Source organism: Oryza brachyantha, chromosome 4, assembly GCF_000231095.2.
Source record: "Oryza brachyantha chromosome 4, ObraRS2, whole genome shotgun sequence".
Taxonomy (NCBI): Eukaryota; Viridiplantae; Streptophyta; class Magnoliopsida; order Poales; family Poaceae; genus Oryza; species Oryza brachyantha.
In genome coordinates this window covers 6,265,779-6,280,878 of record NC_023166.2, presented here as the reverse complement: position 1 = coordinate 6,280,878, position 15,100 = coordinate 6,265,779, and the positions used below count along the sequence as shown (strand labels likewise).

Here is a 15,100-nt window from a genome sequence, read left to right as displayed (position 1 = left end):
ATAGATAATGTAGTTGATTGTTAGTGATGTGTTTGACCGTTCATTCGTACTAAAAAAATCTGTTATTTTGATGTTATTTGATTTGTTATTCAAGTCACTTTAAATATAACTATATTTTCATATTTTTTTATAAATTTTTGAATAAAACGAACGATCAAGCGGCCGGACGAACGACGACATCTATTAGAAACCTATTAATTTTTTTATTAACAAATATTAATGTGATTATGCGTATGGCACTAAACGTTAGTTTGCTTGTTTTGTTACCACATTTAGATATCCGATTTAGGCTTGCATGTTTATAAAGGTACATGTCACGTATTAATTTGTCTTATCAAATTTGCACATCACAAGATTATTTTTTGTTGTTGCAACATAGAGTTAGTTTCCACTATTTACCACCATTTAAAATTTTATAATGAAATGTAACTTGCTGCAATTAAAATAACAAATACTTACTCCGTTTTTAATAGATAACATGTAGTTGATTGTTAGGAATGTGTTTGACCGTTCATTCCTACTAAAAGATCTTTTATTTTGATGTGATTTAATTTATTATTCAAGTCACTTTAAATATAACTTCTATTTTCTTATTTTCGTAAAATTTTTAAATAAAACGAAGAATCAAGCGGCCGGACCAATGACGGCATCTATTAGAAACTAGAGGTTGTAGTGCATTAATTTTTTTTAACAGTTGAAAAATATTAACGGGAAATCAGCCCGTTCTTTTTATTATTAGTAGTGCTTTACTTCAAAGCGGAGCTTCATGTGTGCATCCATGGCCGTTGCTCGCCGGAGAACACTACTCAGACAAAACACCATGCATCCGCGCTGCGTATTAAGTAGGCCGCACAGGGTAGAACTCGCAGACCAGGAGCGTCTGGCCGGACACGCACACGGCGACGGCGCACCCGACGTTCTTCGCCGTCGGCCTCACCACGCGCTCGTAGTTCCCGCAGTACTGCTGCTTCTGCTTCCAGTCGCCGGCCGCGCACGCCTTGGCGCCGGCGGCGTCGTACCACCGCCGCTCCTGCGCCCAGTACGCGACGGCGTCCGCCGCGCGCCGGCCGGGCCCGCTGACGAAGTAGGTCCGGGCCGTGCTGGCGGTCTCCGTGTACGCGCGGGCGTAGTGATAGAGCGTCGGGTCCATGTTGGCGTTCGCCGGGTCGCACCGCCCGTCGGCGCTGCTCAGCCAGCCGGTGCTCCACCGGACGTGCTGCGCGCGCGCCGCGCTCCACGACACCGGCGGCGCACCGGCCTGCCGCCGCACGGCGTTGACCGCGGACAGGAGCTTCGCGGCGGCGGCGGGGGCGAGCGGCTGGGCGTCGGACGCCGAGGCGTGCGGGAGTCGGGAGGCGAGAGCCAGCAGCGACAGCGTCGTCGCGGCGAGGCGGCAGAAGGAAGAAGCCGACGACGACATGGTTGGGGTGACCCGTGTACGTACAGCTTGTTCTTACGCCCTATATAGTTCGACGTTGGAATCTGACTATATATATAGTGTGTGTATATATAACTGAAGATTGATCAATGTTACGAAACTCTTGGAGATTTATGTCTCAAATTTATTGCAAGTTTTAGTAACCGATTTACGGCGCGTCGAGCAATTTTGGGCTAACCACGTACTATATGAATGACTGGAAGTGAGTAATTAACATTGTCACGTAACACCTTGTTTCGTTCGGGGTATTAGTGCCGGCTATTCTAAACCTGACGCTGGTAAGTTCCTCCCTGTCTACCGAGTTTCGCAAATAAGATATCCTAGTCTCTTTCAAATGCAATCATATAAACAAACGGAAAAGCTAGCGGACGAAATCACGTCGGACGAGATGATTAAAATAATCCTCTGCCTCTGCCACGTCTCCTCGCACAAACCTGATCGCTCTATTCCGCTCGCTCCACACGGCGAGCCCGTCGTCGTCGGTGCTCTGGTCAGCGTACATCCCCGACGCCCACTTCTCCGGCCTGCTGTACGGCGTCACCCGCACCTGCTTCTTGCAATAGGCGGCGCGCCTATGCGGGAAGTCGTCGTCGTCCAACACGGAAGCCGCCGTCGCGTCGGCAGAAGGAAGAAGCCGACGACGACATGACCGTTTGGGCATCCAGCAACAGTGATCTACAGCCTTGATCGATCTGATGTTTAACGTAGCTGTGGCTGGTGAGGAACATGAACTTCAGTATCTTGGCATCATCGTTGGTGCTGTAACGACGTTTCATGATATCTGGAGCTATCTGCATCAAACGTGTCAATGGTGTGACTGGGCTTTTCGTTCTAAAGGTATAACATATATTTATAAAAACTTTAATATTGGAAAGTTTATATATTATATTTATATAAAGTCTTACATAGAAATTTTTTTCCTTTGTTTTAATTGAAAAGGTAATTTACTCTATGATTGATAATATAATGTAATATTTAGAAAGTCTCTAACATATAGAAATTCGATTTGTATAATCCTAGCCGTCCGATCTTACCCGGACGATTTTAGTCGTTCGATCTTTTGCAATGCGGAACTAGAAAGATCGAGCTGTTAGAGATATGGATACATACGGTTAGAGATAACAGAATCAATGAGAATTCTAGAGATAAAGATTAAATCCTAGAGATATACGATAGAATATTTATCTTGTACTCTAAGTTTCTATCTCCTATGTACCCTATAAATATACCCACGAGAATCAGTGTAATATACATTAGAACACAACAGAATACAACAGATCATAACAGATTATAGATTTTTCTTCCATCAAATATTTTCCACGTGATATGAGAGTGTATATCTCAAAACTAATTATCTATTTTAAGCCCACGCCGGCACGCCGGCGAGCCCATCCAACCGCTGGCCGGACGAGGTGGCGAGATTCCGCGGGATCCATTGCTTGACCCAGCGGGCGGCAGGGCGCGACGGACGGTCATTAATCTGTCAATCCATCTACAGTGACCATCAATCATCGATCTGTCGCGCATGCATTCAATTTCTTTTCCACCGCACGTTAGAGTGCATGTATTCGATTTCTTTTTCAATTAGCTAATCCAAAAATTGTGTATAGATTTGATTTTCCCCAATAATTAGTATTAAAACAATTTCTTTTTGTTACCCAACATCATCTATAGATTAGATTAGATTAGTTTCTTCTAGCTACGAGACCCTCCAAATTCTAGCGGCAGAAGCAGAGGAGCGACGACATGATCAACCAACAAGCAAGCACCACATCAAGTAACCGACGTCTTCATTAAGTCTCCGCGTCTGCCATCAACATGCATTGAAGTAACACCGCTGATGGTCTACATCAACATGGGAACAACACGACGCCGCTTCATCCACAACGATGAACATTCATCTCGCGTCCCTTGACAGAAATCTCTACAAGACGCTTCATCGACGACGGCATCGACCGCGTCATCTACGACGGAAAAAGACTACATCAACCTACCTCTACGACGGAAAAAGACTACATCAACCTACCATCACTACGGTGGTGACCTTCTATACGACGTACGCAGTACAACCAAAAATTGGTAACCCGACGTCAACAGCGTTCTCTGACATCTGCAAGATGACCCAAAGGCATCCTCTAACATATGCAAAGACGCTTTTAATGACATCTCTGGCATTTGCAAGGTGCCTCATCTATGATCGTAACTCCGTCTTTAATTTTTTTTCGCCTTCGGCTATATGCGGCTACATCAACTACCATGTCTACAACGACCACGGCTACCACATGATCGACTACCTCGACAAAAATTATAACAAATCATCCTAGACAACTTCAGTCAAAAGCGTCCGTGTCACCGCTCTCATCCATGTCACTCCCGCTATGACTGCGGGAGGGAATAGAGGAGAGAGACAAGAGACGACACAGAAGGGGACGCAGTCACCAAGGTGGAGGACCGAGACTATCCATCAGAGATGCAATCGATGATGGAGAAACAAAGAAGAAAATATGGTGAAACACATTATTTCAAATCCAGTCGCAATCGTTCGCTTTGCTCCCGTTACGACTGAGGGGGAATGTTAGAGATATGTATACATACGGTTAGAGATAACATAATCCAATGGAAATTCTAGAGATAAAGATAAAATTCTAGAGATATACGATAGAATATTTATCTTGTACTCTAAGTTTCTATCTCCTATGTACCCTATAAATATACTCACGAGGATCAGTATAATATACATTAGAACACAACAGAATACAACAGATCACAACAGATTATAGATTTTTCTCCCATCTAATATTTTCCACACGGGCTTCTTGACATTTGTGCGGTGGAGCAACACAAGGAGGGTGTGTATCTCACCTCAACAACCGCACTCCGTGATGACTGCTGCCCGTTGAGTTGATGACGTATATATTCATGCATATATCCTAGGCCAAAACAACAACACATATACGGATGGCATACATATTCATTACATATAGTTTAAAAGAAATATATATATACTAGAAAAATTTCCCATGCGTTGTAACGGGTGAAGATAGATTTAATTAGATGTAATTAGGCATGATCTCCTCGTCTCCTACATTGGAGTAGAGGTTTTACGTGATACTAGCTCTGGTTTTATACTTTCTCTAGCAAATAAATGCACCAAAAAATCAATAGCATTATCAATTAAAAATCTATTAAAAGCTAGAGTGAGTAGGTCCTATCATTGCCCTAGAACATATATTTAGATGAAATATCTGTTTGGTTTTCTTTTTTAAAAAATAGAAAAAATATTAGCATTATTATAATTCTATTTTTATTTTAATTATATTTCTACTTGAATTTTTGATAAATTAAATATAAATTACATTCCACTTTAATGATTCCATTTTTATTATGCTTCATGGTCAGCAGATAAAATATTTTTAGTCGTAAACTTTATGCATATGTATTCATAAACTTTAAGTACAAATAAAATATTTTTGATCATAAACTTTATATATAAATAAAATATTTATATATAGAAATTTTTTTTGCTCATCAACTTTATAAAACAATCAAAATTATCTAACCTAAAATCACAATAATAATGAATTATTTGCATAATTTATTTAGTTAAAAAATGTTGGTGTTAATATTTATGATCTTTTGTTCGTATATTTGATGATAAAAAGTTATTACAAATAATACTGTAAATTTAAAACCGAAATCTAAATTTTAATAATTAGTTGGGCTTCTCCGCTGGCTCGTCCACGGAGGGTTTGGCGCGAGAAACAGAGTTAAATCGGATTTGGTGCGGGCAGGCTCGGCCACGCGTCGGATCCAGGTTCATCTTCGTCGCGCGCCGACACTGCACGCGCGCGCGCTCACACAAGCCGGGCCCACCTCCCAGGAACCCGTGAGCGCCGCGCTCCAGTTTCTTCCGCTTTGCATGTGCTGGCTGGCCCACATGCAAGTGATGGAACGATGCCGAGCTGTGCGATGCATGCGCTGCCTCCACACGCACGGCCTGGTCGGCCCGGGAGGCGACGACGTAACAAAACTTGTTTAAAATTGTTGCTGCTTTTTATAATAGTATATATATATATTATTATAGATATAAATATTATATATCAATATATCGATTATTTGTTTTTAACCACTAAAGTAAAGTCTACATATAAACTAAACTCCATGTGAATATATATACCTTATTTCTATTGATCATTTGTGCTATTTAGCATGTGTTTTCATATTTATTTTTAGTGATTAAAGGAAAGTAGGTGCATATATATTACATGTAAATTTACATTTCTTATTTACATCAATCAGTTACTCCATATAGCTCGCTGGTTAGGGGAATGGTGATAACGTTAAAGAAGGAAGTTATGAATGCAGAGTAATGTAAGACAATGAATCAAAATCAGATAATTAATCAAGACCGTTTGGTGATGCATGAGTTAGTACCTCCATTTCGTAATGTAAGATGTTTCGCTTTTTGGGTTGTAATGTTTGACCATTCGTCTTATTTAAAAATTTAGTACAAATATAAAGAATAACAAGTCGTGCTTAATGTTCTTATTGTAAGATCAATAAGTGATCTACATGTTTTTATGATGAACAAATTGGTGGTATGCGAGTTAAATATTTTTGTGAAAATTGACCGGGCGGTCAGACTGCAGGTATATGGGCGGTTAGACCTTTCAAATAACTGCGGTCAGACCGCAGGTATCTGGGCGGTCAGACCGGCAGGTCAGCCCTGAAAGTTTCAGCTTTCGGTTTTCTTTTCGGTTTCGGATTTGTTCTTCGTGAATTCGACTTCTAGTTGGTTTCTATACGTATGGGTACTGTTGTTTAGCTAATCATGAGTTAAGTTGGAGATAGCTTGCTCTCGGAATATGGTTTATTTATTTGATTCATGTGTAGATGACTTGATGTCTCAGGAGAGTATTGCCGGTGGTGGATCGGGAGTCAACTTGGAGATAAGATGACGTCCGGCGGTCGAGATATCATACGGGATACTTAGGCTAGAGTTCAATGCACGTGGTTGGTGAAAATTTCATATGGCATACAATGGAGATATTGTGTGCGTATGGGATATGGAAGTTGAGTTCGGATTTAAGAAGATTTGTTGTATTAGAGATAGAGATATGGTTAGTTATGGATAACACGAGATTGGGAGTCCTAATTCGTGCTAGATACGTGGGCCTTGCATACCCACGTCGAGGTTATAAATAGATACCGAGGGGTATGCCCCCGTGAGCTTTTTGTGTCGTTTGAGAGAGAAAATTAGGGTTTCGACTCTATTTCGATATTAGATCGAAAGTTTTGGTTAGGAGTGCTTTCTATGCACTTTGTAAACACTGGTTGATCAATAAAAGTCGAGGGATTCAATCTACATCTTAAAGCTTTGTCGATCGGCGTTTTTCCAAGATCCCGACGGTCTTACCGCAGGTAGGCTGGCGGTCTGACCGGCCACATAACGTCGGTCTAACCGAGGTTATGTGAGCGGTCTGACTGGTGGTACATTTGTAGTGCGACCTTCGGTAAGGTTTTTGTGAAGGTAATCTTTAATTTCCGCGAAAAGATTTGGTTTTTTGATCTACCTACCATTCACCCCCTCTCTAGTAGTTCTTTTACTCTGTTGCGATCATACAAGTGGTATCAGAGCCTCGTTTTCTTCTTTGGATTTTAACCGATGTAGAGATTTTTTTGAACAATCTGAACAATAATGAGTAGATTAAAAAGTTTTGAGAAGGAGGAGACTACCTTGGATTGGCTCTTTGCTGTAGGCACAGTTGAATGACTCGTGGATTAGCTTGAATCGTCATCTTATTTAAATCATTTTATAAATATAAAAAATACAAATCATACATAAAATACATTTAGTGACAAAACAAATCATATCAAAGTTAATGATATTTTTGAACAATATGAACAATAATGAGTAGATTAAAAAGCCCACATCAAATAAAAAAAATCAGTGATAGTATATTGATTTAAGAGTCGGAGGTTCGACAATATATATTCCGATAATCCTTTTAACGAAGGGAAATAGGAAAGAAAAATGGAGGTAGTAACTTTTAATTACCTTTGTTATTCCAAAAGTACGTGAAATAATCATATCAAGTTATTGTAGCATATGTATATAACTTACAGTTACAGATCTCAAATCCCAATGGAACATTGTACAGAAAAATCAGCCCATGCTGTCTCATTATTTCGTAAAAATGGAGCCTATTCATGGCGTCCATGGTTGCACTTCGCTTGAATTACAAGAACAAGCTAGCTGGGCACGACGCATCACGCATCAATGCCCAGGGTAGTACTCGCAGACCATGATCGTCTTGTCGCTGCCGGAGCCGGAGACGGACGACGCGCACACGGCGACGGCGCACCCGAGCTGCGTCGACGCCGGCCGCACCATGATCCTGTAGTCCCCGCACTGCTTGCCGGCCGCGCACGCGCCGGTGCCGGCGTCGTACCACCGCCGCTCCTCCGCCCAGGACCACACGGCGTCCTTCGGCGAGACACGCCGGCCGCCGCGCAGGAAGTACGTCCTGGCGCCGCCGGTGTTCCCCGACGGGTCCCTCCCGTTCTGCGCCAGGTCGCACCCGCCGGAGCTGCGCAGCCAGACGGCGCTCTGCTTGGCGCGGCGGGCCACCGTCGCGTTCCACGCCAGCGGCGGCGCCCCGGCCTGCCGCCGCACGTCGTTCACCGCCGACAGGAACTTCGCCACCGTGGTGGGGCCGCGCGGCACCACCGCGGCGGCGGCGGAGGACAGAGCGAGCAGTGACAGGATAACGGCGAGGCAGGAGACGCGAGACGTCATGGCTGTGAACTCGTGATCGTGTACTCTTTTTTTGGCGGGGACAATATATAATGCGTACTTAATTAAGAGTTCTTGTGCATGCCAAATTCTTGAAATTAACTTTATGTCTCATTAATTGTTTTAGTAACCGAGTCAAGTTTTCTATTGTTTGACGTACGTTAGCTGGGTAAATGCAAGAGTTATGGAATGTGAAGTGAAAAAACAAACAGTGTAGTGTTACAGCCAGTTTTTTTTTTACTGTTTTGAAATTTATAATTTACTTCTCTTCAATTAACGTGAAAACTTGATGAGCTGTTAAAAACAATAAAGGACATATATTTGGAATTTTTTATTTGTTTAAATCTTTTTAATAAACAATTCTATTATAAACCTCCGAAGTAAACATTTTCATAATCTAAAACTTTTGGCCACACTACCACATCAGAAATGAAAAGACAATACTGGTATATTTTGTAGTTGCTGTGCCCGCAGTTCCGACCATGCTAGTGGTGGTGGTGGTGTGACAACTCTTTTACACCATCCAACATGGGCCTTGTTTAGTTCCTTAAAAATGTGATTGTACGATGTGATATTTTTGCAAAATAATTTTGCAAACTGAACATAACCTTTATGTGATAGCGTTTTATGCTATGCTAAAAGGGGTGTCGTGGCAAAAAAATAACTTATATGGTGAAAATATTTACACTAAAGGTTTTTTCTAGAAAAATTATAAAATAAAATTCAAGATTTGACTACCACTCCATGTGAAATTGTAGCCAACTCTAGCGAATCCAAACCTGCTGGGTGGGCCAGCCAATCCATCTAGATGTACATGCCTAGGACAAGGCCCATCAAAACAAGGCTAGGCTTATGTTCATCTATTCCTGTCTAATTGTTTAGCTGAAATTAAGAACAAGTGAAATGACTTATTAGCGACTAAAAATAATTTATGTGTGAACATTAAAATTTTAGCTTTTGAACTTAATCATAAGCAAAAATTAATATTGAGACAAATCCATAACCCTATTATTTCCTAAGGCGACACGTCACGATCAACGACGGACGGCAAGGCAAGGCCTACGCTACGAGCTCCGTCGAGGGCGGAGCAGCGCGGCCGCCTCGTTCATGCTTTCACCTCTAGGCATGCACTTGTTGACCCATATACCATCTTGGCATTGGCCGGTGAGCAAGGTGTTATGCACGGAATTGATGTGCTACTGCAGAGGTAAAAAGTACAGTAAATTTGTACTGAGTTTTAACGGTTGGATCAAAAATGGATGAATAAGATTGATTGCTACAGTGCCTCTACATTATTTGCGCGTTTGCAGATTTTTTTACTGTTGCGCTCACATGGACAGTGATCCTCTGCTGCAATGCCAGAATCCAGACCCGTCATGCACGGCATCGCCGGTGGCCATCTGCCGATCTCGATCACTCGGCGACAGTTAATTTGCACGTCGATGCGAGTGCTAGGCGCCGCGCCTATGTACGTGCTACCTGCAGCGCATTTGCAGCTGTAAAATGTTGAAACGAAGAGCAGGCAGCTGGATGACGCCTAATAATTCCCGTACAAGGAATAGTGAGCGATATTTCTTTCTTTTAATTCGTATAAGTAGATCTGTCCATGCATTACATTAATTCCATTGTGAATATGATATGACTATCTGCTCTTGCACGTGTTAATCTATACATATATGACTATGATGTATGCAGCCATCTATTTAACCAGGCCCTAAAGTTATTTTAGTCGTTATGTGGTTACAGAGGTGTCTATATTTAAGAGGGGTTTTAGGATAAACTTATTTTAACTCCAAGTTATATATTGTAACTACCGACTACGTATATAAATTTAGTGCAAAACTTTAATACCACCATAGTACAATTGTAATACTGACTTGACTTGCATTGGACCTCGTTGCAATTCTCCTCGTGTCCTCCATGGTAATTTTCTTTAATTAAAATTCTTTTACAAGGCATGGACAATTTGCTAGTATATTTCTGTAGGGCATATGACGATGGTGAGTCAGCCACAATCCAAGTGCTGAGTTGCTTCTTAATTAAACTCCTCCCCTTAAAATTTAAATCGACGGTCATCCCGTGGAAACCTGTATCACTGTATATTTTATGAAATTTAGCCATCAATTCTAAATGCTATCTAAATTAAAATGACCTATCCTTATAAAATACCAACTCCCACTATCAGAAACTGTATTAGACCTCACGAGAGACAAATGTACTGACGTGTATGCAATTGTCTATCATTGAAATACGGAGTACTAATTCTTATGACATGTCTTCAACACCGTCATAACAATTTCCTTAACATAGCAAATATACTGTCACAATAATTAGAATTTCTATGATGAGGATGACTAACCATCAGAATAATTAGAATTTTCTTGACGTTAACAAATCCGTGAGTGTAAATATTTGTGTTCGAGGAGAATGTTCTCCAAACTAAAATTGCAATTTGACGGGAATAAATTGGAAAACATGTGGAATTTTTTACCGATCCACAAGTAAACAATTTTTGTGACTTGTTTAGTCTATCAGGAAATTTACACATCCATTAAAAAATAGATTAACAGCCGCACCATGTTTTTGTTTTTTATTTTACTTATAAGCCAAAATTTAAAATTTTAACTTTTAAATTTAGAGTTGGTTTTCGGTTACCGGCATGCATTGTCATTCCTACACAATTCTGGATGAATCACTCAAACATTTCAAACTGCTGCTGGGAACTGATTCCTCCCATACAGGCTCACACAGCCGGTTGACTGCAATGTCAGCCATAACAAATGATGGGTGTGATAGTGGTTCTGGAAATGGTGGCAGTAACAACAGTGACAACAATCGTGCTAGCAGTTCAGACTTCAGATCCCTCTCCATGATGCTGCTACTCCTCTGACATGTCATGCAAGATGGGCTAAGGCTTTTGGATATAGTGATATGGAGTTGAATCATATTAATGCTATGGTTTTGTACATATGGTTCTAACTATATTACATTTGTATATGGGCTAAGGCTTTTGCATCATATTAATGCTATAGTGTAACTCTAAGAAATTATTACTTTTGTATATTTGTTAGTGACTTATGCCATTTATAATTATTCGAATATCAATTAACAAAGGTCATCCCAAAACTTTCTATTTACCAACTAATATGTCCAACATGTAACAAATATAGTATTATAATATTTATTTCCTACTTGTTCATAATTTTTTAAAAACTTTTTACGGTTTTCGCATTTTTATTTTGCTCGAACCAAACAAGCTAGGATCATGAGCACAAACAACGCGATAATAATCCAAAACCATACAGCTTGGGTGCCTAAAACCGTGGAGAAGGTGCAGGGTTTGAATTCAATTTTTTTTAAATGATTTTGTCATGGTAACCGCGCGGTAATCCGCTCACGTTTTCGTAGATCCGGGTAGTAACCGCGTTCCCCATTGTGTGGCCTTGTTTGATCTTTCTCAGTTTTTCTGTAAAATCAAGCATGAAGAAATCCGACCACGTAATCTATGTTTTAGTTCGGCTGGATCTGCAGGCCTTGTTTTTATTCGATTTCTAGATTGATTAATTGTCCAAAACACCCACCGTTTCATGTTCTATATGGCTTCTCCCCACTAAATTTCGTTAATGTTAATTTTCTCGTTCTATCATAAGAGTTTAATTATATCGTCTCAATATATTGTTTCTTGCCGATGGACGACTTAATTATGGTATATATACATCGTCTCCGTTCTTTCCTGCAGCTCTGTTCCACTGTGATCGATGTAACTTTTCTGCATGCATTTAGTGGTAATAAAAAGCGTTATTATAATTTTTTTACGAGCTCATACAATCATTGACAAAATGGAGTATATATATATTATAATAGATTTAGTGAAACCAACCGGAATTAATAAGCCATTTAATTAATATACGGGTAGTACTCGCAGACGGCGACGGTGTTGCCGGACGAGCAGACGGCGAGGGCGCAGCCGAGCTGCTTCGTCGCGGCCCCCACCAAGATCTCGTAGTCCCCGCACTGCTTGCCGGCGACGCAGGCCCTGGCGCCGGCGTCGTACCACCGCCGCTCCCCGGCCCAGGCGCCGACCACGTCCGCCGCCGCCACCCGCCCCGTGCCGAAGAAGTACGTCTGGGCGCTGCCGGCGACGATCCCCGTCGGGTCCCTGTCCATCTTCGCCGGGTCGCACCCGCCGGAGCTGCGGAGCCAGCCGACGTGGTGCTCGGCGCGCAGGCCCGCCGCCGCGCTCCACGCCAGCGGCGGCTCCCCGGCCTGCCGCCGCACGCCGTTCACCGCGGACAGGAACTGCGTGGCGGTGGCGGGGGAGGCGGAGGCGTCGTGCAGATGGGCGACGAGGGCCAGCATTGACAGGAGGGCGGCGAGGCGGGAGAAGGAAGACGACATGGCTGTGGACGTAGTACACGTGTGGTTGTGTGTTCTTGTGTGCCTTTCGCACCGGAAATGTGTGGCGATATATACCGGGGAGAGTGTGTTGGTCTGCAGAGAAACTGTTGAAATCTTTATGGCTCAAATTTATTGTCGTAGTAACTGAAGTGATACGTTCCAGTGGTTCACGTGATTTGATTCGTGTAACTGCATGCATGAGGTATGGAATGTGAATCAACAAAAATGTGTTCAGGATTTTTTGGAAAACACAAAAACTCATTAATTAGCTACTACTCCGTTTCATGTTTTGGCTATGCCTAAATTGATGTACATATTAATGTATAGATACATTACCAAGCATATGATCATATCACCATCCCGGCCCTATATCTAAGTAAACTTAAAACTATTGGGTTAACTTCTGCATCTTTAATTAACATTCCTATCTGGATAATACAAAATAGTGACTTGGGTTAACTTCTGCATGTTTAACTTACTTTTGCCAAAAAAACTATTGAACAAGATGTCATGGTTATTAGTCGTGCCTACATCGGCACTCGCCCAATGGGCTGAGTGTGCCATCAGGCTAGCCCGACACGACCCAAATGCTATTGGCTCATGCCTGGGCCTAGTGTGCAACTCGCGGGCATGCACGACACGACACCAAGTGCCAATCAGGTCATGTAAGCCTGATGCTCTCGAGTCGTGCCTATTCCGTGCCAGGCGCCCATTTAGCCATATATACTACGAAGTTGTTAACGATGAACTTTGGATTTAGCCGTTAGAGACAAAATCGGGAGAGTTTAATCAAATTGAATTGAAACAAGAGCAACCAGATTATCGGCTAGAGTGTGAATCGAATAGGCTGTGATATGAAAACGAGTCAGATTAAGAGGAAGAGTTTGGTTGTGATGCAAAAAAAGGTGGAGATTGATTTGGGAAGAGAATAGAGCCCATATAGAAACTATATATGTAAAAAATATGTTTATTTTCGGTATCTGTTTTATTAGTTAAGATAGAATCAGTGTGTAATAAGTTAGGTAATAGATACAAATCTGTATCTGTTTCTAGTTGGTTTTAGGGATATAAATACATAACCATGTAGCTTGTAAAAACATCTACAATCACCAGATCAATACAATTGCTTTCTGACACATCGCCATCTATTTCGACAGGAGCGAGCTCTCGGTATGAGCGGTACGAGGTTAGTTCAACTTCACAATGTGAGTTTGTAATTGTCAACCCATCAGATCGATTAGATAGGACTTCTCGGTTCAGTTCGATATCCTATCTAGTTCATTTGACGATTTACCTAAGGTTTGTGATTATTTCGATCTATGTTCTAGTTTAAAGTAATAGCTTATCCTCGATCAGGTTGTGCTTCCTTTTGATTAAGTTTATTGAGCTGGGTTTAGTCAACAAGATTTTGTCTCGGTTTAGTCCGATCAATCATGTTTTCTAAACATATGTTTATAGACTCGATTTGATGTTTGCATATTCCTTTTGCTGGAGCTAGCCTGCATTATCTCAAGTAATTTATCGGCCCGTTTATTAAGCTTGCAGATCGTCATGTCATATGTGATTATATCGGCACATATTGCATGTAGTTTCGGTTTGGTTTGATCTGGTCCTACAAGCATATATGATCTATTAGGTTTAAAAAATGAGTTAAGGGGTTACACTGATTTGAAGATTAATTATGAGTAGTATGCAATAGTGTCGATATCATGCTTGAACGTGCTTAAATTTGAACTGCCTTGGTTTAGTCCGATCTTCTAGGTTTAACCTAAACATGCATGCTGCTACTTGATATTGTTGTGCGCTGATAATTGATCTAGTAACTAGTTTTATTATATTTAGTTCATATTGAACCCTATCGGTTGTTGGCTGCACGTGCGATAACTAATAAATCGAGCCAATCATCTAGTTTATCTAAACATATCACACCACTGATTAAATATAATGAGTCTCGTATGACTAGTTTATCTATAGAAATATATCCATGGAAAATAGTAAATGGATCTACCATAAATTCTAAGTAGAATTGAAGTAAGAAGACACAATTATAACAACTAACATGAACCAATGTACCTGTTGTTAGATCAGTAGTTAATACACTTTATGGTAAATTACAGTTACAAAATGCATATGCTACAACACAAGGCGTTCTAGCTTAAAAGGACTATTAAGAATCTTCTAGATAGTTTTTAAGCTAGAACGCCTACATTTTGCCTACATTTTTCATATTTATTTTACCTACATTTTTCATATTTGGATATTTATTTTACCCACCATGAGGTCTTGTTTTGCTCATCTAGAAGATTCTTATGAAAAATGTAGGTAAAATAAATATCCAAATACATATATGCATGGTTGATATAGGACGGAGATGAGCAAAACATGCAAGACCTCATGGTGGGTGCAAAACTGGAGAACTAGCTAGTTAGCTAAGGCATGGGACAACTTCTGAGATGCGTTCTGATATG

General features: G+C 41.1%; 2 protein-coding genes across 2 annotated transcripts; both read right to left on the bottom strand.

The window, feature by feature from the left end:
• Window positions 1-7,715: 7,715 nt before the first annotated feature.
• LOC121054162 (pathogenesis-related protein PRMS-like) lies at window positions 7,716-8,237 on the bottom strand. The gene has a single exon (XM_040523044.1). The coding sequence runs from the start codon at window positions 8,235-8,237 to the stop codon at window positions 7,716-7,718; it is 522 nt and encodes a 173-aa protein (XP_040378978.1).
• A 3,894-nt stretch (window positions 8,238-12,131) lies between these two features.
• Window positions 12,132-12,632, bottom strand: LOC121054161 (pathogenesis-related protein PRMS-like). The gene has a single exon (XM_040523042.1). It carries the CDS (start codon window positions 12,630-12,632, stop codon window positions 12,132-12,134), a length of 501 nt encoding a protein of 166 aa, XP_040378976.1.
• Window positions 12,633-15,100: the final 2,468 nt, after the last annotated feature.